The sequence below is a fragment of the Panthera onca genome, chromosome B3 (assembly GCF_046562875.1).
Source record: "Panthera onca isolate mPanOnc1 chromosome B3, mPanOnc1 haplotype 2, whole genome shotgun sequence".
NCBI classification, from domain to species: Eukaryota; Metazoa; Chordata; class Mammalia; order Carnivora; family Felidae; genus Panthera; species Panthera onca.
This window is the reverse complement of record NC_138344.1, coordinates 80,385,430-80,412,560: the sequence shown is the minus strand read 5'-3', so window position 1 is coordinate 80,412,560 and position 27,131 is coordinate 80,385,430. Positions and strand designations below refer to the sequence as shown.

At 35.1% G+C, this 27,131-nt stretch overlaps 1 protein-coding gene and 1 long non-coding RNA gene across 2 annotated transcripts in view; one reads left to right on the top strand and one right to left on the bottom strand.

The window, feature by feature from the left end:
- Positions 1–570: 570 nt before the first annotated feature.
- The window catches only part of SCFD1 (sec1 family domain containing 1), a 114,226-nt gene continuing 87,665 nt past the window's right edge, over positions 571–27,131 (bottom strand). The window contains exons 20-25 of the mRNA XM_060619425.3: positions 22,655–22,708; positions 18,212–18,264; positions 15,717–15,750; positions 14,090–14,155; positions 4,437–4,505; positions 571–775 (exon numbers count right to left, since the gene is read on the bottom strand). Coding sequence (XP_060475408.3) covers positions 752–775; positions 4,437–4,505; positions 14,090–14,155; positions 15,717–15,750; positions 18,212–18,264; positions 22,655–22,708 — 300 coding nt within the window. The 3' untranslated portion in view covers positions 571–751. The remainder of the gene's footprint in view (positions 776–4,436; positions 4,506–14,089; positions 14,156–15,716; positions 15,751–18,211; positions 18,265–22,654; positions 22,709–27,131) is intronic.
- On the top strand, positions 16,192–20,624 carry LOC132669515 (uncharacterized). The gene is made up of 3 exons (XR_009606135.3): positions 16,192–16,319; positions 18,714–18,768; positions 19,704–20,624. It is a non-coding gene; the product is annotated as an uncharacterized LOC132669515 (long non-coding RNA).

Sequence of the window (27,131 nt, the reverse complement as noted above, 5' to 3'; positions counted from 1 at the left end):
CAAATGTTTTGTATTTGTCCATTCTAGATGTTAGTTGTTGTCATTATATAATGAAGGGATTTTATGTGATAAGATGTATTTGGGTGTGCTAGAGGAAGAAGAGACTTTAAGTAAGTACTGTAAAGTCTAGAGGCAACATGGCAGACCAGAAAACCACGGGGAGGTAATTTTACTATTAAAGTGCATACAAGAAAAAAAAAAAAATACCAGTAGGAGATTCATTAACCAGTCAAGTAACCTTTGCATTTTTTTTTTTTTTTTTTTTTTTGAGAGAGGATGCAAGTGAATGAAGGGCAGAGAGAGAGAAGCAGGTCTTGTGATCACTTGAGGCAGGACACAAACTCATGAACCGTGAAATCACCACCTGAGCTAACGTCAGATGCTTAAGCACCTGAGCCACCCAGGCACTCTTTTTATTTTTTTAATAATATTTGCATAATTCTTAAATTTTCACTGGTTTCAGTCATAACAAACCCATTATAATAATATTTTAATATTCAGGCAGAACTTTTCCTAAGTACTTTCTCTTTTGTCAAACGTAACAGGAAAGAAAATGTACAATGTTAAAAATTTATTTCTGAAATGCTTTATTCTTTTAATTAGTATACATTATATTAAGTATAGAATTTCCTTAAAAATTAACTCTAAGTTTCAATGTTAGGACACTGATACGAAGAAGAAAACATCTGGCTCTTTTGACTTTTGTCTTTACATTTATCCAAGTCGTTTCTCATATTAAGGTTCTTTTATGTTATTTCTGTCCAAGTTGTGACAGCTAAAACAAAACATAAAAATAGCTTTACTTTAGTCACAAAAGAAATACACCTTAAAAATGTACTCTTTAATCATGGTAACATCTAAGCTCCATTATTTCATTCATTGCATTTGTATCTAGAATAAGTTTTCCTCAAGATTCACCACCAACTGAAATTCATTTAAAACTGAACAGTAATAATAAATGCTGTCACAATAAAAAAAAAATGGATCAACATTATAGGTACAAATTCAACTAATGGAAAACAAAAACACTGAGAATAAAATCAATATTAACTCAGTATGAAAATGTAAATAAAACTTTCATGTACAACTTCACTGCTGACAGTTTACTTCTCCACATATTTTAATTAATTTGATATTTCTAAAACATCATTAAAAAGAAAAAAGGCATTCAAATTCTGGAAGGCTGGGTAAACTCCTACTGGACTAATTCTCCCAGGGATAGCAATTAAAACTTTAAACAACATGCAAAAACCAACTACCTGAAGGCAGTGGAGAACAACTGCAAGCTGGCAGGTTCGGGAACAGAGGTGACACTTGGAAGGAAAGACCCGCACTGGCTGAGTTCTGTGGCTCTTAACCTCAAGAACGACCCAGAGTATGGGGACAACTAAAGCCGCTGAAGGTGAGGAGGAAATCCAGGAAAGGAGAGGTCCAGAGTGTGGGAGCCCTAAATTTTGCACATGAACTTTTCTGATATCTATGGTGAAAAACCTTGAACCAGGCACAAATGAGAGGGACTAACAAGCAAGATGTGAGCTGCTGCCGAAGAGACAGAGTTTGACATGTGAATTTTACCAAGTTAATTGCCGGCTAAAGGCCCAAATCAACACTCTTTAGGGAAATGGAATTCAGTTTCCAAAACAGCAATGTTAAGGATACAATCTAAAACTAATACATGAAAGAACAGAAAAATTGGACCCATTCTCTAGGGGGAAAGGGGAGAGACTGAGATAGATAATCCATGTATTGTAATTAATAGACAAGGGTTTAAAAGAAGCTATAACAACTATCCTCAATGAAACAATAGAAAATATGCTCACAATGAAATGACATAAAATCCAACCAGAAAAACACAAACTATATTAAAAAAAAACCCAAATGAAAATTTGAGATGGTGTAAATACAACATTATTCAAATGGTAGAAAAGAGATAAGAAAGCAAAGAGTGAATCTGGAGATAGTACAACTTAAAATTATATTTAAGCCCAACATTAGGTGTAGAGACTACTAAAAAAATTAATTAAAAACAAAACAACCCCCCCACCCCAAATCCTCAGAGAGCTGTGGCAGAATATAAAATGTTGTACATACAGGTGAATGGAGTCCCAAAAAGAGAGGACAAAATTGAACACAGAATATTTGACAAAAAGCGCAGAAAATTCTCTAAATCTGGTGAAGATATAAAACATACAGATTCAAGAAGCTCAGTGATCCCCAAGATAAATACACAAGAAGTTATACATAAATACATCATAACTGCTGAAAACCAAAGATGACAAGGAAATCTTGAAAGCAACCAGAGAAAAATAACCTATTACATATAAAATTGTATTGATCTGAATACTATTGACTTCCTATCAGAAACAATGAAGACTGTGGAATAGTATCTTTAAAATTCTGAAAAACTGTCAATCCAGAATTCTATATTCAGCAGAAATATTTAAGAATAAAGGTGAAATACATTTTCATATAAAAGAAAATTAAGTGAATTCACTGGTAGCATACCTGAGCTACAGTAAATGTTAAAAGAAGTTTTGCAGTCAACAGATGGAAATCAAAATCTACTAAAGGTAGGGATGAAGAACACTAAAAATCGTATCTGTGTAAAGGGAAAGGCTTCTTTATGATACAGATGAGTGAAGTGATACAAATGGTAACACTGTGTACTGTCTTGTGAGGTTAATGATATATATGCAGATGTAAAATATGTGACAATCACAGAATAAAGGCTGAGGGAATGGGTCTATATGCTATATTGAATGCAAGTGGTACAATATTAACTCTATGAGAAGTTAAAGATGTATATATTGTGATCTCTACAGCAAATGCTAAATTAATAATATAGAGATACAGCTAAAATAAAAAAGCATTCAAGTAATACAAAGGAAGGTAGGAAAGGAGGAAGGCCTAACAGAAGACTAGTAGAATACAAACAGTACAATGGTAAACCTAAACCCAATCATATCAATAATTACCTTCGATGTTAACCGACCAACAGACACCAATTAAAAGGCAGAGATGGTCAGAATGGTTTTGAAAAAAAAAACAGGTTCCAACTATATCCCATCTGCAAGATAAACACCTTAAATATGAATTCATAGGCAAGCTGAAGCAACCAGATGGAAAAGTTATAACCTGCAAACCTTAAGACTAGAGTGGCTATATTAATGTCAGATAAAGTAGACTTCAAGATAAAGAGTATTACCAGATATGTAGAGGGACACTGCATAATGAAAGGGTGCATTCATCACGAAGACACAGCAATCCTCAATCTGTATGTACCTAATAACAGAGCTTAACAATAAGTTGACCTACAACTAAAAGGAGAGTGACAGAACTGAAGGGAGAAACAGTTCCACAAACATAACTGGAGATTTTAATACTGGTCTTTCAATACCTGACAGAACTAGACCAAAAAAACCCCACAAAACCACACATCAATAAAGACACAGAGGATTTAAGTAATGCTGTCAACTACCATGACCAAAATGAAATTTACAGAACCTTCTTACCACTTCTGCATAATGCAGGTTCTTTTTGAAGTGCACACGAAGTGCTCAGTAAGAGAAACCATAAAAGATATTTAAATAAATTTTGAAACAATGAAATCATATGCAGAATGTTCTTTAACCACAGGGAATTCAATTAGAAATCAATAAGATATTTAGGAAACCCCTAAACACTTGAAAACAACATCTCTAAATCACACGAGATTAAAAAAAACCCACCAAGTATATTAAAAATATACAACCAACCCCCCCCCCCCAATATATATATAAAACATGGTGATGAAAATATATTAACATTTGTGAAATGCAGCTAAAGCAGTGTTTGGCAAGAGTTTTTAATTTTATGGCTTTAAATGCTTATTTTAAAAAAGAAAAACTAAAGAATTTAATATCCCAAAGTAATCAAAACAAAAATCAGCATAAACATCTGCTTCATTAAAAAAATTAACTAAATTGAGAATCCTCTAGTTCACCCAAGGAAAAAACAATCCATTTAGTTTTGCCTATTGTAATACATTACATAATCTATGGTGGAAAAATATCAAGACCTGCTTGGGGATTGAATAAGGGCAAGGATTGACTGGGGAACTTTGTGGTATGATGGTTCTGTATCTTGAACAGGAATCTGGGTTATTCAGGTGAACACATCTCACAACCCAGGAATGTACACCTAGGAGGTATATACTTCACTGTTGTAAATTTTAAATTTTCTGAATTTATCCGCTCAAAGATTTGGGACAATTGAAATAATTATTTATCAGAATTTTCTTTATAGTAGTCCATGTTAAAACCTTACATTTTTATAGCTCCTATGGTTTTTGGCTTCAGTTGGTTCAAATGAGTATGATGATTCTCTTGCTCTTTTGAAAAATATCATCACCAAGTTATGGTATGTTACAAGAAACAAACTACCAACGTACACTTTACCTGTTTTATGAACTGTGTAGCATTAAAAAGTTCACTGCAGCCATATAAAATGTGTTTGCCTTGTTTCCCCTGTAAAAATAAGAGAACTCAGATACAGGTAACAAGTTATACTTTCAATATTACCAAGAAGAATGATTAAGCCTAATTAAGACTTTTTGTTACCCCTCAAAATCTTTTTGGGGGGCGAGGGAAGAGGTTGTTGAATTTTAGTATACACATATCTATTCTAAAATCGCATGGAATAAAGTGACTGCCACGTTTCACACAAACGATTATCTATAAAATCTTAGGTCAACATTCTTCCAACATAAGATCTGTACTACCTGAAGAAAACATTGCTAGTTTTGTTATGCTGACAGTAGTATATGGTACAACTATGGCATGAATGGTCACTGCAGTCTCATTTGTGCAATATAGGATTTACAATAAATTCATTAATAATTTTGGCAGAATACTGTAACCCAATTACAGCAGTCAAAACTTCTACTGAATTCTGTAAGTCCTTGATGCTGTAATTATTATATGTATTGTGTACTTGAAAGAAAATTCATTTCTGTAATTTGAAAAGTTTATTCCATAACAAAGCAAATATGATAATTCATCAAGAAACATAATTATGTTTTTGTAATACAAGAGAAAGTTCTCTGTGATGTATCAGCTGAATAAACACGGTTGGCTGAATAAATGTTCTAGATGGCCATCTCTGAGAACAACAACAAAAAGTCATACCTCACTGTTACATATAACAATTACACAGGATTGGTCATATAACTGGGTCATATAATGTCAGGATCTACTTAAGACATTAATAAAAGTAGAGGTCACAGCATAGTAGGATAAAAAAAGCAAAGGGAAACATTAGAAGAGTCCAAATATTCTAGGCACAGGCCCTAGGATCCCATCTCAGTAGCACAGAACACATTTTATTTTCATTTGTGAATCTCAAGTTACAGTACAGATACTCTGGTTGCAGGGAAGCTCGGTCTTGTCCAAGGAGGGGTCTTCATACCCCTCTGATCACATATCCATGACCAGGCTCAAAGAACGGAAGCAAGAAAACATTGGTGATTTGCACCTCATTTCTTTCATATTTATGTTTTCTATTAAGCAGTGCTGACAAGCTAGTGTTAGTTGCCCCCAGTCTATCTTGGACCCTAGCATCGGAATACATTAATCACTAGTTAGGACATTTCATTCGTGGTTGGCGAAATGTTAGCACCATGGCTTCCAAGGTTCACAGAGAAATAAACTAGCAAAGGAGATTAATCGTGTACTTACTCCACACTCCCTACACCATCCCATCCACACCCTTCATCAAGCTTTAATAATCACTCATCATAATTTTTCTTTTTGTATCTTCTACAGCATTTACAGATTAACATTAACACCAAAACACTAATTTTCTGTATCATCCAATGAGGAATAGGGTTAAACACTGCAGCCAATATTTCAGTGCAAACTTATTCTTAATTATGCATAAACCTGATACTTCCTCCTTCCATTAAAAACTGAACTTTATGAAATGTACCAATACCTGGATCCAATGTAACAATTATTAACTAAATCTATTTCATTCTCTAGCCAATCACCTTCCATCAAAAGAACTTATGGTGGCTTAAAGTTAAATTACCTATACATTAGGTTACTTATTACCAAATTTTTAGGGTCAACAGTTTTATTAGCAAATTGCCTTTGAATATTAGTGCATATTATTTCTGTAACTATAAAGAGAAGCAAAAGGTTTCTCTACTGGAACACATATTCAAAGTCTTTTGTGTGCTTTATATATTTGTTCCAGAAAACCTATGCAAATGACTGAGTTCCCAGATACCTTCGAGTTTGAACTTTGATTTCTTTTGGAGATGTACCTTTTAACTTCAAAATATCTGATAAGAGGTTATTGCACAATTGGGTATTATAAATTTCTTTTTAAGCTTATTATATATTTTGAGATAGAGCATGAGCAGGGCAGGAGCAGAGACAGAATGAGAGAGGATCCTAAGCAGGCTCCACACAGACAGTGCAGGGTCTGATGGGGGCTTGAACTCAAGAACCTGTGAGATCGTGACCAGAGCCAAAATGCAGAATCAGATGCTTAACTGACTGAGCCACCCAGGCACTCCAGATATTATAAATTTCTAAACTATACTTATGCTTTAATAAATATGTTTCCACACATAAATGTCTGCTCTCAAAAGTAAAGAAATTAAGAAGATAGTTATTTCTATGACAAAGGACTGGCTACTGGTTTCATTTTGCAGCTGGCTCTACTAGTACGTTCAAAAGGCCAATTGTCTATGGAGTTTTTTCCTAGTACATCTTCTCTTGAGAGATGTAAAAGCCTTTGTCAAACACGTTCATTCTTGGCAGACCACTAGAGTGTCATTTATCTATTGCATCTTTTAGATACACACTGTTGTGGTATAGCCAGTATGTTCTATATTTCAATCACAAACGATTTTCATTTTTTTTTAAGTTTATTTATTTAATGTGAGAGACAGGTAGAGAGAGAATCCTCAGCAGGCTCTGTGCTGTCACTGACAATCTCATGAACCGTGAGATCATGACCTGAGCTGAAGAGTTGGGACACTTAACTGACTGAGCCACCGAGGTGCCTCAATTTTCTTGTATTTTTCAAAGTGTAGTCTTTGCTTAAGAGTACATTTCATTTTTTTTTTTTTTTTTTTCTTAACCTTTTCATCCCCTTCATCCATTTCTCCCACTTACTTCTTGGCAACCACCAGTCTGTTCTTTGTATCTGAGAGGGTTTTTTTTTTTTTTTTAAATGAGTCCACATAAAAGAGAAACCATACAGGATTTGTCTTTCTCTTATTTCACTTAGAATAATGCCCTCACGGTCCATCCATGTTTGTCACAGATACCAAGACTTCATTCTTTTCTATGGCTGAATACTTCAGTGTGCATGCATGCCTGTGTGCATAATTTCTTTACCATTCATCTGTCAGTGGATACTTAGGTTGCTTCTATATCTTGGCTATTGTAAACAATGCTGCAATGACTGAGGGTGCAGATATCTTTTCCAGTTAGTGTTTTTTTTCTTCACAAAAATACTTAGAAGTGGAATTGCTGGATTATATGGTAATTCTATTTTTACTTCTTTGAGGAATCTGCATACTCTTTTCCACAGTAGCTGCACCAATTTACATTACCACCAACAGTGCATGAGTATTCCCTTTTCTCCACATCATTGCCAACACTTGTTATTTCTTGTTCTTTTTGCTAATGGCCATTCTAGCAGGTGTGAGGTGAGTCTTACTGTGGTTTTGATTTGCATTTCCCTGATGATTAATGATGATGAGCATCTTTTCACGTGTCTGTTGGCCATCTGTGTCTCTTTGGGGAAAATGTCTAGGTCCTCTGCCTATTTTTAAATTGGATTATTATTAATTTTTTTGGTGTTGAATTGTGTAAGTTCTTTGTATATTTTGGATATTAACCCCCTGCCAGATACATTATTTACAAATATATTTCCCACTCAGTATATTGCCTTTTCATTTTGTTGATGGTTCCTGTTGCTGTGCAGAAGCTTTTACTATGATGTAGTCTCATTTATTTTTGTTTTTGTTGCTTTGGCTTTTGGTGTGAGATTAAAAAAAAAAATCGCTGCCCATACCTATGTCAGTCAAGGAGTTTATGGCTTGTTTTCTTCTAGGAGTTTTAAGATTTGGGGTCTTAGGTTTAATTCTTTAATCCATTTTGCGTTAACTTTTGTATCTAGTGTAAAATAGTGGTTGAATTTTATTCTTTTGCATATGGCTGTCTAGTTTGCCCAGCACCATTTAATGAAGAGACTGTCCTTTCCCCATTGTATATTCTTGACATCTTTGTTTTAAGTTAATGAACCATATACCGCATGGGTTTATTTCTGTTCTGTCAATTCTCTTCCACTGTTTTAATTACCGTAGCTTTGTACTATAGTTTGAAATTAGGCAGTGTAATTCCTCCAGCTTTGTTCTTTCTCAAGATTGTTTTGGCTATTAAGGGTCTTTTGTGGCTCTATACAAGTTCAAGATTGTTTGTTCTATTTCTGTGAAAATGCCCTTGGAATTTTGACAGGGATTGTAATGAACCTGTAGATTGCTATGAGGAATATGGGTATTTCAACAATATTGACTCTTTCAATCCATGAAACACAGAACACCTATTTGTGTCTTCAATTTCTTTCACCAATGGCTTGTAGTTTTCGCTGCACAGGTCTTTCAGCTTCTTCATTAAACTTACTCCCAGGTTTTATTTTTTTAACGTGATTGTAAATGATTTTTTTTTTTTTTTTTTTTTACTTCTCTGTTAGTTTATTAGTGTATAGAAACACAACAGATTTTTGGGTATTATTTTTGTGTCCTGAAACTTGACTGAATTTATTAGTTCTGACAGTTTTTGATAATCTTTAGAGTTTTCTCTATAGGTCATCTGCAAATAGTTTTCTAATTTGGATGCCTTTTCTTATTCTTGCCTAATTGTTATGGCTAGAACTTCTAATACTATTTTGAATAAAACTGTCATGATCAGGCATCCTCATTAATATTACTGAGTGTTTTAAAATTAATTTTATCAAATACATCACTGTTATACCAAATAGCAGTTACATTATGAGCTAGATTAACATCATTGCTAACTTGATCAGTTTGAATTACTGTAGTATTTTCTTTGCCTTCCCAACAAAACTGGCCCAGTGTGAACCGGTATGACTCAAAGGCCAAGTCAGATAATTCTCCACTCTTGTAGCCATAGCCATAAGTTTTGTTTCATACTACACAGTTGTACTGATATGGGTTTCTAATGTCAAAGACCTAGACCTAGCCCAGTTCTTCCTGAATTCACAACAAAGGAAACATTAACACTAAATAAGATTAAAAAAAAAAAAAAAAAAAGAACTTTGAGAATAATTACACTGGGTGGCTTAGTAGCTACTAAAATGTAATGGCTTTAAAGGGAAGCCATGAAAACCTCATAGTTAACATTATCCTTAATGGTGAAAGACTAGATGCTTTGACCCTAAGATCAGGAAGAAGATAAGGAGGTCTGCTACTTATCTATTCAATTCAACATTGTATTGGAGATTCTAGACAGAGTGGTTAGGCAAGAAAAAGGAAAAACCATTCCAGATAGGCTAAGGAAGAAGTTCAACTAATTCTATTCACAGATAACATGATCTCCTACACAGAAAGTTCTAAAAATACTAAAAAAAAAAAACCCGTAACAGTTAAGAAATGAGTTTACTGGGGTTGTAGGACACAAGATCAATTCACAAAAACTCATTTTTATTGGATTGCAATGAGTAATCCAAAAATGAAATTAAGAAAAAAACTTCAGGAGCGCCTGGATGGCTCAGTTGATTAAGCATCTGACTCTTGATTTAGGCGCAGGTCATGATCTCAAGGTTCATTGGGTTTGGGGCCCATGTTGGGCTCTGTGCTGACAGTAAGAAGCCTGCTTGGGATTCTCTCTCTCCCCATCCCCTACTCAGTGTGTGCTCACTCGCTCACTCCCAAAATAAATAAACTTAAAAAAAAAAAAATCTGTTCATAATAGCATAAAAATACATAGAAATAAATTTAATGAAAACTGAAAAGCTTATGTTCTGAAACCAACAAAAACAAACAAAAAATTATAAAAATAAAGAAGATCCACACAAAGAGAACAAAATCCCATGTCATGGATCAGAAGACTTAATTAACACTGTTAAGATGAAAAGACTTTGCAAACTGATGTACAGATTCAATGCAATTCCTGTCAGAATCCTGACTAACACTGACAAGTTGATTCTAAAATTCCTACAAAGTGTAAGGCATCCAGGAAATCAAAAACAATCTTGAAAAAGAAGGATAAAGTAGAAAGACTCACATGTCTGGAGTATGAAATTTACTACAGTGCAATGGTAATCTACAGAGCATAGTACCGGCTCAAGGATAGATCTATGGATCAATGAAACAGAACTGAAAGTCCAGAAATCAACCCATACATGTATGGTCAGCTTATTTTCAACAAGGCTGCCAAGTCTATTCAATAGGGAAAAACAAAAAAGTCTTTTCAATAAATGGTGCTGGGACAACCTGGACTGCCACATACAAAAGAAGAAAGCTGGGCCTTACTTCATAATATATGCAAAATTAACTCAGAATTGATCACAGACCATTATATAAAGTACTCTTAACACTCAGTAATATGGGGCACTGGGGTGGCTCAGATGGTTAAGTGTCTGACTCTTGATTTCAGCTCAGGTCATGATCCCAGGGTCATGGGATCAAGCCCCATTTAGGGCTCTGCAATGAGCATGAAGCCTGCCTGAGATTCTCTTCGGTCTCTCTCCCTCTTCACTGCTTGTACTCTCTCTCTTCCTAAAAAGAAAAACAAAACCCAAACCCCTCAATAATACAAAGGCAAAATAACTCAAATTTTAAAAATGAGAGCAAAGGATTTGAATGTATCTTTCTCCAAAGATACACAAATGGCCAATGAGCACATGAAAATAAACTTGATGTCTTAAGTCATCAGAGAAATGCAAATCAAAACCACAATGAGTTACTATCCCACTCCACTAGCATAGTCAGAATCAAAAAGTCAGATAACAAGTGCTGGCGATAATGCGGAGATATCAGAACCCTCATATACCAATGGTGCGAATGCAGGATGGTCCAATCAGTTTGGTAAACAGTCTAGCAATTCCTTAAATAGTTAATCATTAAAGTTATGATGACCCATGATATTCCACTCCTAGGTATATACCTAAGATATGAAATGAAAACATACTATTTACACAGAATAACACTGGACTATGACCTATGGTTCCAGGTGGACAGTAGCAGGTTTCATCCAGAATAGACACTGATTTTGGATCTATACATCTGGTTACTGAAGCAAACACCTTTAACACTCTATTAGAGTCCTCAGCAGAAACTGTTTCAATTTAGAGTCCCTTTTTATATATCATTTGATAAAGAAACCCATGTTGCTGCAGGTGCAGTTCAACAAGTGTGCTAAGAAGCCTCATATACAATAGACTGACTTATGTACTTTACCAAACACAAAGTAGATGGACTGAAAATTGGAACATTTGGAAAAACTTATTTTCTAAATTGGGCACATCTCTTTCTGTGGCTTGTATGATGGAATGTGTGTTAAAATATGACAGGAATGTAATTAAAGGGGGAAATCAACAGTGGATAGATTGTTGAGATACTGCAGGGGAAGTAAGGGAGAGATGAAGAGAGGTAATAACACAGGAACTGACAAAAATTTATTCTGCATTTCTAAAAAATTTTTTTCTCTACCTGATCCTGTAGTTCAGGGACATGGATCAATTGCAAACATGACACCAAAACAATACCTCTAATTTGAGGAGTGATGTAAAGGGCTGTTTCTATTTCCACCTGTCTAAACTGGGATTAGTGGGAGGACCAGAGAGTCCTATAAGCGTGCACTTATCCACCCCTACTTCACTGGGAATGGACATCTCTGGGAATGGACAAAGGGGAGAGCACTGGCCAGTCTCATACTGCTGCCAGCACTAGTGATCAGTCATCTTTGCTAAATCTGACAGTCTTCTAAATCAGGGGCCAAATTCTGGGTAAAAAAAGGAGCCAATAAATGAATAATACAAAAGAAGAAAGCTAACATTATCTCTGTACCTTGTAAGAGGCCAAGAGCAAGAGAATAACACTCTGAGCTATATTTACACATGCCCACAAGGCCTGCAGAAATTGCCTCCTTCATTTGAAGCTGAAGGTCCAAGATGGTTTCCAGGAGTTTAAAGAATGATTTAATCTGCAGGTACTCATGTCGTGATGACGCCAATAACATCTAGGGGATAAATCCTCTGAATAATTCTAATCCTTTTTCTTTTACAGGTTCTGTATATTCTAGAAGATCCCTCTGGGGAGGCAAAATTAGGATACTATTTCCACTAAAATGCATACAGAATAATTCGTTCAACAGCAGAGCCAAAGACCAGTGTATAACTATTAACCTAAGTGATGATCTGTTAAGAAAAGTGCTTGGATACAGGAACTTAAAATGTCTTCTGCATGCCTGACTAGTCATAGTAGCCTGTGTCCTACTGCCTCCACACCACGTTTTTGTGGGTGCGGAATAATAATCAAGGAAAAATACTTAGGAAACTGAGACCAAGTAAAAGATAAAGGGCTTACATACCTATCATTGACAGTCTGATGTTCTTCTGATGAAAGCAACTGATCAAAAAACTACACTTAGTTGATAACTGTTACACAGCATCAACTTATTAATACAATTCACAAAATTAAAATTTCTATAGTAGAAAGAGGTAAGTTGTGAAGCTTATACATGAATAAAAACAAGTCTGCGGTATTTGGCAGACTGTAATGTTTCTTTAAAGTTATACCTGCATTTCTGCCACTCTACTCCACTAATGATTAATATTTTGATGTTTATCCTTCTTGTTTTTCTGTTCTATAAATGTTAAAAAAAAGATGCAGAAAGAAGAATGCTGACAAGTCTAATTAAGAAAGCTTAACCAGGACTGGGGTGTGTGGAATATAGAAGTACGGACTAATTTCAGCTGGTCTGTTGCAGCCCTTTGTTTATCCCTGGGAACACCTGGAACACTCATATTGCTAACCCTTTGCCAAACCTAAATGAAATAGATCAACTAGTGATTAATATAGTCCCTTGCAAGGGTCACAGATAGATTAGGGGACAACTTGAACTAGTTTGTCAGCACTGTTTATAGAAATAGTACAGATTAATGGTCTGCACCTGGTTCCTGTTATGTTTCCTTGGTTTACTGCTTTTGAGCCTGCTCATGCAGCCTGGTTTTGACTATATGACCAGAGGAGGGTATCAAAGACCTCTCCTTGTACAAGATGGATGTTCCCCCGAGACCACAGCATCTTACGTAGATCTTGGTGGTTCACACTCTGAAGTATGTACTCTGCAACTGAAATAGGATCCCAGGAATTGTGCCTGATAGTTTTAAAGATCTGTGACTTTTTTTTCCTCTTGTACCAAAATCTCCACCTTTTTAAAGTCTTACATAACATAGAACATAAGGAATGATCATTACTTAATGTTAAGCAAATAAATGAAGATTACAAAATGTCATTCCAACAACTGATAATTCTATTGCCCCTACATTTTAAATGGCATTTTTGCTCTTCATATCCTTTTGCTTAGTTGTCTGTTAGTCCCTGCTGCTCCTGTCGGCTTTGACTAGCACTCTACTGCTAATTTGCTACCTCCTGTTTGCTGAAAAAGCAGACATTCCAAGTGTGTAGCTGATTTAAGTCAACAGGATGGGGGCAAAGTGCTTACTATTCGGGGAAGTGGGTTTGCTAAATCATTTCACTAAGGTAGACTTTTTGGGAGAGGAGCTTACTTAAAGTCTCTAAACATGTAAAGTCAAATTAGGATAGAGAGCTGCCAAGTACATCAGTAAGATACATTATTTTCCAGATCAAGTATAATTTTAGGCCAGAAACATGATAGGAATAGGAAAACAATGAGCATATGGGCATTTTTCCATATATATAAGGACTTTTAAACTACCTCTAGAAAAAGGGTTGAGAATCAAAAGAGCCACCAGACAATGCTAGCATTTTAAAGACACGGAACTGTGAAATACCAAATGCTTAAGGAATTAAAAGGCCAACACGTACCTTTATATAGTCAACAAGATTTTGATATTCAATGTAGTTGCCTCCTCCCACCACAAAAACAATTGCCTAAAATGCAAACAGAAAAAGAAACAGGTAAGTTGAAAAAATCAGTATTTTAACTTTCAAGCAACATGGCTTTTAGTTTGGAGCATATTCCACAACTTAGGTAAAAAAAATAGAAGCTAGCAAAAGGTCACATCCTAAGTACCTGATGCTACTTCAATTAAAAAAAAAATGTGTTTCCAAAAAGTATAGAAAAAAACTGACTTCATTCTTCATACAATTAAGTAATAGCAAATAAATCTAAAGGGCTTTCTCTAGAAGGCTTTTTAGAATTTGAGGTTATTTACTGTAGGTAGGAAAAACAAAATTAGCATTTACATAATCTCCAATATATGTTCTTCACTGTATTTTTATTGAGAAGCTTATTGTATTTCAAATGAAAGCACAGTCACAGTATCTTCACAAATTTGGAATCCAATTTTAGAAGCAAGTTCTATGCATATAAAACTTTTACCACAGTCTTAGACTCCTTTTTCTGTGAATTGTTAATTTTGTATCAGCTTTTTTACTTTTTATTTAAATTCCAGTTAACATACAGTGTAATATTAAGTTCAGGTGTACAATACAGAGATTCAACACTTCCAAACATCACCCAGTGGTCATCACAGCAAGTGCTCTCCTTAATCCCCATCACCTATTTCACCGATCCCCCCACCTTCCTCCCCTCTGGTAATCATCTGTTTGTTCTTTATAGTTAGAGTCTGTTGCTTGGTTTGCCTCTCTGTGCCTCTTTTCCCTGTGTTCATCTGTTTTGTTTGTTAAATTCCACATATGAGTGAAATCAGATCATATTTGTCTTTTTCAGACTGACTTATTTCACCTCGCATAATAATCTCTAGCTCCATCCATGTCATTGCAAATGGCAAGATCTCATTCTTTTTAATGGCTAATATTTCAGTGTGTGTGTGTGTGTGTGTGTGTGTGTGTACACATGTATCTTTATCTCACATCTTTTTTATCATCAGTCAATGGACACTTACATGAAAGATGTTCCACATCACTCATCATCAGGGAAATACAAATCAAAACTACAATGAGCTATCACTTTACACCTGTCAGAGTGGCTAAAATCAACGACACAAACAACAAGTATTGGTGAGGATGTGGAGAAAAGGGAACCCTCATACATGGTGGGAATGCAAACTGGTACAGCCAGTCTGGAAAAGGTTCTTCAAAAAGTTAAAAAAATAACTACCTTATGATCCCTGAGCAATTACACCACTAAGAGTTTACCCACAGAATACAAAAACACTAATTCAGAGGGATACATGAACCCCAATGTTTACAGCAGCATTATCTACAATAGCCAAACTATGGGAAACAGCCCAAATGTCCACTGACTGTGTCAGTTATTACTAAGCTTAAACTCTTTTAAGTAGTTTCATGCATCAGAAAAACATAGTTACTAATAATTTTTTAAAAAGAATCTTGGGTACACAGAATTGGATGTATCAAGATTACTGGAAAGTAACTGTAATAAAGCCATGTTTAAGATGAAGATAATGGTTCAAACTGGTCATCTTCCTTCCTTTTTAGAGGCAGAGAATTTTTATATAGAACTTACCTCTTGGAATGGATTTTTGTTCCTTGGAACTGAGCTGTAACAAAGAAAAATGATACTGAAAATTTCACCTGAGGCTTTCATTACAGATGAAAGACATATGGAAATACATGCATGTACACACACACTAAATATAAAAATGTATTTACAATCCTTCCTCCTTCGCTTTCTTTGAGGCTTGTCCTTAGTTTTGTGTATCCAAATAGTGAATGAGGAAGAATATGCTGGAAGTCTATGTGTCAGTATCTAAAAGGGGGTAGGGCAATCTGTTAACTTTAAAATGAATGCAGAAGAATATGCTAGAAGAAGTGTATGTGTCAGTATCTAAAAGGGAGTAGGGCAATCTGTTAGCTTTAAAATAAAATTCTAGGGGCACCTGGGAGCCTCAGTCGGTAAAGTGACCGACTCTTGGTTTTGGTTCAGGTCATGATCTCATGGTTCGTCAGTTTGAGCCTCACATTGGGATTCCCACTGTCAGTGCACAGCCCACTTGGGATTCTCTCTGTCCATCTCAAAATAAATAAAAAAAAAATTCTAGGAGAAAACTGAAAGGGAGAAGTCAACACTGAGCAGCAGCTCTCATAAGGAATAAAATCTGGGTATAAGGTAAGTTGATAAAGTACCTATTTTAGTGGTAAATTACATAAAATTTTACGATACTCAACATAATTTCATAGTTTGTCAGTATCTACATTTGTGAAAAAACTATGTCAACACATGTGGGGGAAGGATAACAATTTAGAGGGGATATGGGAGGAGGTATTTCCATTTTGCTGTAGCTCATTTCTTTGTATTTATGTATACCACTATGTATCATTATATATATTAAGCACTATTTCTGTATTTATGTTTTAAAAAAACTTATTTGGTGCTAAGATATCTTATAATAAAGGTATTTTTCAAAGCTTTTGTGAGTCAGATATATGTTTTCAGTGCTAAAACAGGCTATAAAAAGAGCTTAGATTTTTGAAAATGTCAACCAAGAGGAGAGAGCTATTATCCCTTCCTTAATTATTTAAAGGCTGATTCCACAGCTCTATCATCTTTTCCTCATTTCTATGGCCTGTCTGAATATTCCATAAAAAGGGCCAGAAGTCCACCTGATTGAAACACCTCATCAGTGTTTAACTTCCTTCTGGAGTGTTTTAAGTTCCTCTGAGAGTAGACATGGATGGAATAAGGAGGTGAGACCTAAATAGCACAGTATTACTAGTTATTAATAACCAAGATTAATTGTGACAGAATAGCTCCAAAGGCTGAATCTATTAAAAATGAAACTGAATTCCTCTGTCTTATCAATGCTAATACTCATTATTATGCATAAACTACAGGGAGAATTAAGGTATTTCTCAGTAGTTTTTTAAGAAGCAAAACATATCTACCTGTTAGCCATATGCAAATACAAGGAAGACTAAAATGTAAGCTGTGAACTGGAGAGTATCAAGATAGGAAAAGAGTTGTAAATCTACCATTTCAAAGTGTACAAATCAGTGGTTTTTAGTCTATTTACAGAATTGTACAATCTTCGCCATTGTCTAATTTCAGAACATTTTTATCACCTCCAAAAGAAGCCCCATACCTATTAGCTGTCACTTCTCATTCTCTCTCTCTCTGGTAATTTATTTTCTTAAATTCTTTTGCCAGTGTTATTAGCTGCTGCTTTTGCAACTCTGGTAATATTTCTGGAAAGAACCTTTTAAGTTACCAAAACAATCTAATCATCATCTATCTAGTGATTAGATTATCAATTCTATCTTACAAAGATGCAAAAGCTTGGGATAAAGCAGAAACATAGTTCTAAAGATCCCAAACATAAGATGTAGGCAAGAAACCAGTTTCACCCAAATTTTGGTGTTAAAGATCATCCTAAGAAGGTTTTTTCTTCTCCTAATTCTATTCTTTCTCTATGTCTTGTAGGCTATTTTTCAAACTACCATGAATTAAACCTTGAAAAATAATATCCATAATGAAGTAAACAAGTACTTTCCATACCAAGTTTGTTACAAAATAAGAGAAATTACTTGTGGAGTATTTCATTGCCATAAAATATTTATAACAATCCATAGGGCCTGGATTTTATGGACCATATAAAAAACAAAACAAAAAAATCCAACAACTGGGTATTCAACATAAAGTTCCCACCTTTGCTTCGGTTCAGTAAGAATATTCATTTAAAAACATACTATTCATATTCCCCTTCCCACACACTTTGTAATACTGCCATCTCGTCATTAAGAAAAACCAAAACAACTAAAATATAATGTATGTTTTTGGTGTGTGAGTGTATATACTTGAAAGGAAAAGAACCAAAATGTTAAGTACAATTAGCAATGATTATCTCTAGGTAATGAGATTATACATACTGTTCACTTACCAGTTTTCTATATAGTTTGAATATTTAATAAGCAATTATTGATTTGTAACGAAAAATCAATTTTTCCATTCTCGGTGGGGTGGGGAAACCTATAAACAAATTACACAAGTCAAGAGCTGCTTACCTGTCATTGCCCCGTAGCATTTTGGGATCAAAATATCTATAGTCATCAGTTTCCTATTAAAAAAAGCAAACAGAACTTGATTTCTCTTTAGAGTTACGGTTTGGCTTTGAGTATTTTATTTCATTAAGCTTTTAATATGGTAGATTAATTAAATGTGTGCCACCACCACCAACTGAACACTTACTACATGTTAAACATTATCCTAAATGCTTTATTATTTTTTAAATGTTTATTTTTATTTTTGAGGGGGGGTTGGAGGGGCAGAGAGAGAGAGAGGGAGACATAGAATCCAAAGTAGGCTCCAGGCTCCAAGCTGTCAGCACAAAGCCCAATGTGAGGCTCGAATCTGTGAGCCATGAGATCATGACCTGAGCCAAAGTCGGACGCTTAACCAACTGAGCCACCCAGGTGCCCCAACATTATTCTAAGTGCTTTAGATGAAATTACTCACTTAAACCCCACAACATCTGTGAGGTAGTTACTCTTACCTCTTTTTTTTCAGATGGGCAACATGGGGTACAGAGAAATTATAGAACTTTCCTAAGATCATACGACTAGTAAGTAAGGGAACTCCAGACTCTGAACCCAGGAAGTCTAGCTTCAATTCCCAAGCTTCTAACTACTATACTATACTACTATACTATTTCTTGAAAATTTACCATTTTATAAACCAAGTAATTATTTTGTCTTGTTTTCTATTTTAGAGTTTTATTATTTAGCCCTGATTTTACTGAATATACAGATGAGCCAAAACAGGTTCATAATCTTATTTGAAACATTTAAAGTTAGATGTATTCTGGAATTTTGAATTTAAAAAGTTTTAGATAGCTAATATAATGCATAAACTGTGTATGTAACATTCCCAGCGGGTACCACCCCATCATCTACCACATTGATATTCTATAGCTAAGTATATGAATATTAACATAAAGTAGGATAAATTCAAGCCTCAACTTGAATTAAAATTCGGTTTTGCCACCAAGTGAGTTATACAACATCTTTCCAATTTTCAGAACTTTGTAGATTTCAGAAGTTGTAGATAAAGGACTGTGGAGAAACTAGCTTCTTGATATTAAAGGAGCTGAGAAGTATTGTTTTACTGCTTGTAACTATCATTTCCTTTTTTCAAATTTTATTTTAGAGACAGAGTGAGAGAGCCTGGGAAAGGAGCAGAGGGAGGGAGGGGGAGGGAGGGGGAGGGAGGGGGAGGGAGGGGGAGAGAGAAGGAGGGGGGGAGAGGGAGAGGGAGAGGGAGAGGGAGAGGGAGAGGGAGAGGGAGAGAGAGAGAGAGAGAGAGAGAGAGGGAGGGAGAGAGAGAGAGAGAGAATAGTAAGAAGGCTGCATACTCAGTGCTGAGCCCAGTGTGGTGCTTGATCCCACGACCCCAGGATGATGATCTGAGCTGAAAGCAGGGGTGGAATGCTCAAATGACTGAGCTACCCAGATGCCACTGTAATCACTTCCTAATCTCTGCCTCTCTCTCCTTCCATAGCACAGTCAGCCAGAGGAATTTGTTCTTTTCTGGAGTGTGGATGGCCCTACCCCAACCTGATCAGTGATAAGCTCTGCATGTATTGCCACCACCTATTCCTGTACTCAGTGGTGGACAGGGTTTAACCAATTACAGAACTTCCAGTGAACTCAAAAACTGCATCAGAATTCTTTAACACTTAGCTCCAGAAAGCCACTGCCAGCCAGATTTACAAGATGAAAACTATGTGATACTGTCTTAATCCCTTCTTTCAATTTATCCAGTCAAAACAATCAAAGGAGAACACTTAGTAAGGGATTAGAATGCATCTACCATATGACTCTACTTATATGTGGAATGTAAGAAACAAAACAGATGAACACAGGGGAAGGGAAGGAAAAATTAAATAATATAAAACCAGAGAGGGAGGCAAACCATAAGAGACTCTTAACTATGGAGAACAAACTGAGGGTTGATGGTGGGGGGGGAGGTGAGCGGGGGATAGGCTGAATGGGTGATGGGCATTAAGAAGGGCACTTGTGGGAGTTCCTGAGTGGCTCAGTTAAGTGTCTGACTTTGGCTCAGGTCATGATCTCATGGTTCGAGAGTTCAGGCCCTGCCTCAGGCTCTGTGCTAACAGCTCAGAGCCTGGAGCCTTCTTCAGATTCTGTGCCTCCCTCTCTCTGCCCCTCCCCTGCTCACACTGTCTCTGTCTCTCAAAAAGAAATAAACATTAAAAAAAAATTTTTTTTAAGTAAAAAAAAAGAAGGGCACTTGTGATGAGCACTGGATGTTATATGTAAGTGATGAATCACTAAATTCTACTCCTGAAACCAATACTACACTGTATTAACTAACTTGAATTTAAATAAAAACTTGAAGAAAAAAAAAGAATTCATCTAGAATTAGGTTATAGCATTTTCAAGCCTTTGAGATAAGATACATTCAAGATTACTACTAGCTAAGTCTAACACAGTACACTTTGCTAATCTCTTTGGTATTTTGCTAAACTATCTTCAATGCTCCAAATCAAGTTGTCTATCTGGGAACAGGAAAAGGAGAAGAGAAAGTACAGGCAGCTGTCTCATCTAGCAGATGGATGAACAGATGCGTTCAAAACAGAAAAAAATCTACTTTTTCTAATTAAAAAATGTGTCTGTAGTAATGTGCCTTCAGTTATACAGTGAAAGTCAAAAGAACTAATAAAGGAACTTATGCAACGTAGAGGAACATTAGAATAAGACCCCAAATTTAGCTATCCGTGTATCTATGACAGAATATTGTGGAAAGCATGTGTATATGAGAATGAGTAGCAGGCAGAAATACAGGAATAGCGGGCTTTTGGTTCCAATTCTGCTATTAAAAATGGTGTGACTTGGGATAAGTCACTTAACATCTCTAAAGGTTTCCTCTCCTTTAATTGTTCAAATTACTAATTACTTCTAATTGTTCAAATTACTTCTAATGTTTCCTTAAACTCTAAACCTCTGTGATTCCATAAAAGGCATGTTTCTTTGCCCTAATCAATATATCATAGTGGTGAAAAATGTGGCCTGCTTAGCTCTGCCATTTATTAACTTTGTGTCCTTGGGCAAGTTAATTAATTTTATTGTGCCAGTTTCATCTATAAAATGAAAATAATAGTATTTTCTTAGAAGGTTCTATTAAGAATTCAATGAAATGTGAAAAATGTTTTGAATGGTTCCTGGCACATAAAAGGGTGCAATATTAGCTATTATCTTTATTATCATCATTATTTATCATCTCAACTTCAAGATTAGGGTCATGCAACAAAGTATCTTAAACTTAACTTCCTTAACCCCTTATAGATTTGGCATCTGCCTAAAATTCTGCATTTATTCGTATTTTTAATCTTTAGTGTTTGGGATAATATCTCTCACATATTTATAGCTTATTATGACTTACTGTTCTCTAAGATAACTAGTTTTAAGTATATACTTCTTTCAGGCTTTCAGGCTTTTCAAGAATTGTTATTACTTCATATATTCTAGGATGTTTTAACAAAGTCTATTGTTACTACATTGTATACCATTTTCTCTGTATCAACTCCTAGATGGAAGAATCCAATCCCTTATATCTTAACATTATAGACAATTATTCTCTCATTACTTTCATAATTGTAGTTACCCCTTTGGGGGATGTTTTTATTACACTCTTTGTTTCCACATGGGCAGATTTTTAAGTAAGTTTTTGTTAATTCCCTTTGATATTATAACCATGTTTTAACAATTACAAAAAGTGACACATTGATCTGAAGATTCTGCTCATTCTTAGCACGGGATCCTAAGCCTTGCTGCCAAGTCTATACAGAGATCCAGATCAATCCAAACTAGGGTTTTGATGCTGCCTTTCTTGATTCTAGACTCTTGTGACAACTGCATTCTAGCTGCCATAGAAACAGGATGGGCTGTTTTATGAAACAGATTGTGATGATTTTCACATTCTTTTAGCTTGGAAACCCAGTAAATGCTAAGAATATTTATCGGTCTATCTATCCAACAATTTATCTCTCTCAATTTACTTTTCAGCCCAAAAGAATTTAGTGCTATCTGAACACATGCACTTAAAAATTTCACTTCTCTCCTAATTTAATTTTATAAAGTTAAATTGCTCGGGTACTCTTTATACTACATCAATTGATGCTCACTAGTTGTCATTTACAGAAACTTGCTCCTTAGGATATATTTTATCTACATTTAATTATACATGAAGAATATAATCTACATTTAATTTGGATGAGAGCTGGCCAGAATAGTTACAGCAGCTGAGAAAACCAATTCTCATTACCTGTGATAATGACTAAAAACAGGCTCTTGGAGAACATGGACTCTTTTTTTCCCTCATGTAGTCTGCTGTGATTAAGTGCACAATGAACTCAGATTTTATTATCTTTCATAAACTGAGTTTGATACATTCACGAATTTACAAGTACAATATTATACGCTACTCACAGGATTTGACTTCATCTCCATGAGATTGTCTAAAATACGAGTAACAGGTAGATTCTGTAGAAAACATAAATATTTTGTTAAATATTAGAAAAATAATCAAAATTGTTCTCTATTAACAAAACAACCAAACCATTTCACATTTAACTATGCTTACTTTTTGATTAAACATATTCTAAAATTAAGAATTCAGTGAATGGTGTCATAGATGTAAATATCCTTGGCACTACTGAAGTTTCTAGGAAAAAAAATATGTAATTCTAAATCAAAAGGTCCTTTTAATGTGAAAGTGTAACCAGGTTTCAGTATAAACACGTTTGGGCTTTTCACTTTGTTGGATGTTTGTTTTTTAATACTAGTAATTGCAATCTTCTGATAAAGTAAGAATCCCATTTTCCCCCCCATTTCTTTTCTGCAGATAGTAAGTAAGAGTTTCTTTCAACAGAGTAACTTAGGAGCATCTGGGTGGCTCAACTGGTTGAGCGGTTTACTTTGGCTCAGGTCATGATCTCTTGGTACATGAGTTTGAGCCCCACATCTAGCTCTCTGTTGTCAGCACAGAGCCCACTTTGGATCCTCCGTCTCCCTCTCTCTCTGCCCCTTCCCCCACTCACGCTCTCTTTTTCTCAAAATAAACATTAAAAAAAAAAAAAAAAGAATAAGAAGAGTAACTTAAAGTTTGAAGAAACTCAGAGTCTCTCATTTCTAATGTATATTCTTTTAAGCCAGTGGGGAGCCTGGGTGGCCCAGTTGGATGAGCATCCGACTCCGGCTCAGGTCATGATCTTGTGGTTCACGAGTTCGAGCCCCACGTCACACTCTGTGCTGACAGCTCAGAGCCTGGAGCCTGCTTCAGATTCTGTGTCTCCCTCTCTCTGCCCCTCCCTGATTCATACTCACTCTCTCACAAAAATAAACATTAGAAAAAAATTTATATTCTTCTAAGCCAAAAAAATACTTGTGCTCTTCCAAAAATGGGGAAATGGATACACACAAATTTTATTGACCATTTTTGTTTTGCCTAGGATAAACTCCAAATTTCCAATGACATACTTCATTGTCTTCTTACAGAGTAAATTTCACGTTGAACATGAATGTTTAACACTGATATTGGCAGAAGATTGCCTCTTGACATGCTTACATGCCTTGGGATACGAAATAGTATTGTTCCATTTCAATCTGATGATTTTTATCATTATTTTAACATAACAACACATGGAATACAGAAAATTTACTAAGTGACTATTATGTCTGTTCAAACTGCATTCCCACTGGGATGATATTCTGCCCACTTTGAACCGATTTCCTTTGTGAACTGTACAGGATGTTCTGTAAAGAATATTTTGTATCTTAGAGACTTCATACAACAAAGGCAACATTAAATCTGATTATTTAAATGTAGATAACAAACACATTACTATTTTACAAAAGTTTTGCTTTCTTTAGGACATAAAATATTTTGTTGCTAAAATGGATTATCACTATGGAAAATGCTGCTTTGCCCAGACAGAAAATTTGCATTTCTTTTTTCTTTCTCTATATTAGCAAGTAAAAACCTTTTAAGATGATTTTACCAAGTAAAATTAAAGCTATTTCATTATTCCCTATTTGTGTTGGCCAGAAACTTTTTAATATAAACAAAACACCAAAGGTTCAATCTAACTAAATGTACTTCCTGAATTCTATAATTTAGAATTAAAAAAAAAACAAGGCAGCTCAAAATTTTACCTTTTAAGTTTTGTTTCAAATACAATTGAGCTTATTCATGCAGGAATAAGTCTAAGCCATGACAATCTCTGAAGAATGACTGGGAGCAGATTTAAATCTATAAAAACGCTTTATCCAAAAGAAAAAACTACCCTTATATATTTAACTACAGTTAACAATAACAAAAGATGATGAAGTGCTTTGCAAAATAACAGGAGGGAATAATTTTTTAAAAACACCTGGAGCAAGAATACATTAAAATTATAAGATTTTACTAAATTAATTTTATACCAACTTCTTAACTTGCATACAACTCTCCACTGAGCTCCCTGAATTGCATTACTAGATCTGTACAATGGAGACAAATTCAGGAAAGATGTTATGTAATGACTAAAGTCATAAGAGTCATACTACTATATTTTTGAAAATACTTGGAAATTTTTGAGTATTTCTATCAGTATCTCATGATAAATCCTCCTGCAGTATAAAAATGAGATTTTTCTAAAAGGTACAACTAAATTTTGGTTTGTATTTTATAGCTCTGCAATACCTACAAACCTGCCAGTCAACAGGTCATTAAATAACGTAAGAAAAATTTCTTTCTAGCAGAATACTTTAGAAGTTCATGAGCCCAGGGACAGTTGTTTTTGTCTGGTCTTTACAACCACATAACACCCAAAGAATCATTTACCACTGCTGCACCATAGGATATTCACATACTGTCAGTGATTAAGGAAAACTTCAAGCGTAGAGAATGATAAAGGAAAGGCATAAGAAACAGTAAAACTTCTGAGTTCTTTGTCACCAACTATGAGATATCCAGGTTTTGTTCTTTGCCTAAGTGAAGGCTTGAATTGAGTTAATCATTTAAAAAATCAATTTTATATTACTAATAATTTATATACAAGACTAACCAACTTTTACTGACTGAAAACAAACTGACCTGTGGCAGCTTACAGCAAAGAATAAACATCAGAAGGAAACCATACAATTTTCTTTGTTCAACAAATGTTACCTTACTCATCTTTAGAAACACAAAAATTTTCTGTAGCTCAATAAAAGATATAAATGAAATATAATCAAATAAAAAACTCATTAACTGTTTAAAAAATTCCCAAGCATAGGGGAGCCTGTGTGGCTTAGTCAGTTAAGCGTCCGACTTCAGCTCAGGTCATGATCTCACAGCTCCTGAGTTCGAGCCCCACATCAGGCTCTGTGCTGACAGCTCAGAGCCTGGAGCCTGCTTCGGATTCTGTGTCTCCCTCGCTCTCTGCCCCTTCCCCGCTCATGCTCTCTTTGTCTCAAAATAAACATTAAAAACAAACAAAAGCAAACAAAATATTCCCAAACATTTTTCAGTGTTTTTGGGAACTGTTTTAGAAATAAAATGTAAAACATTATCGTGTGGGTTAGCATTAAATCTTTATTAGCAGCAAGCCTTACTATAGACATAGATTTGAGAGATAAAAGTCTCATAAACATGAATATCCTACATTAAGTATCACTATTTCTAAAATCCTCAAATTTAGATACATGAACTAGAAATTTTATTTGGAGAAAAAAATAAAAAATAAATTAAAAAAAAAGGATTCTAAAAACCCTTACTGGTTTTATGACCATAGTTATGTTCTATGATTTTAGTCACTGGAAAAGGCTGAATAAAAACAATGTTAATCTTATCTCTGATGATGTAATTGCTTAAAAACAAACTGAAACAGAATGTGCACAGAAGTTAAAAAACAATCTAAGCAAAGTAATACAGCTTTACACCTAAAACAGCTATAAAAAATTTTTTTTCCCTTTAGTTCTCCTAGAATTAGCCACTTACTCTATACTGCCAGCTGGTCTATAGTGACTATTTCTAATTTGCCCTTTACAGCCTTGGGCTTGGGATGATAATCTGATGCTGAAGTCAGCATTGAGATTGTGACAAGAATTGCTCCTGTCTTGATTATCAAAACCCTGGTGAATGAAAACCAGTTTGTGGACTTCCTTGCATGCTTTTTTTTTCCCCCCCCAAGTAAGCTTCACACCCAACACGAGCCCAACACAGGGCTTGAAATCATGACCCTGGGATCAAGACCTAAGGTGAGATCAAGAGTCATAACACCTAACTGACTAAGCCACCCAGGTGCCCCAAGAATGCTTATCTTGAAGACTATGTTAGCCAAGTAACTAATAAGATGAAATGTGTGGATACCAGAAACACATTGGAAATGAGGAATTATCAACGATATAGGGATGGAAAGTTGTCAGTGAAGTAAAGATAGGAAAAGGGAGGGGGTATAAGATGGATCATCTATTTCCAAAATTTTAAAATTATATACCAGAAAGGGATCTATGGATGAATCCAACATCCACATCTTACAGATGAGGAAATAATAAAATATAAAGGGGTGTTTTTTCCATAATCACAGTATGCTAATGGCAATGAAATCAAGAAAATAAGATCACATGGACCCAATAAAACACATCCAGTCCTCTATCACTCAGTTTCAACAATGATCAACTCATGGCAAATCCTGTCTACTCTCACCTATTCCCCACTTTCCTAGGTTGTTTTAAAATAAGTCCTCAATAAAAAATCATTTCAGTCATCAATATTTCAGTATATATTTTCAAAATATAACAACTCATAAAAAACTATAACACTACTAGCACAACTAAAATAATAATTTCTTAATACAGTAATATCCAGTTAATGTTAAAATTTCCCTATTTCAAACATTTATTGTTGAGTTTTCTCATTCAAATCACAAACTTAAGGGCCACA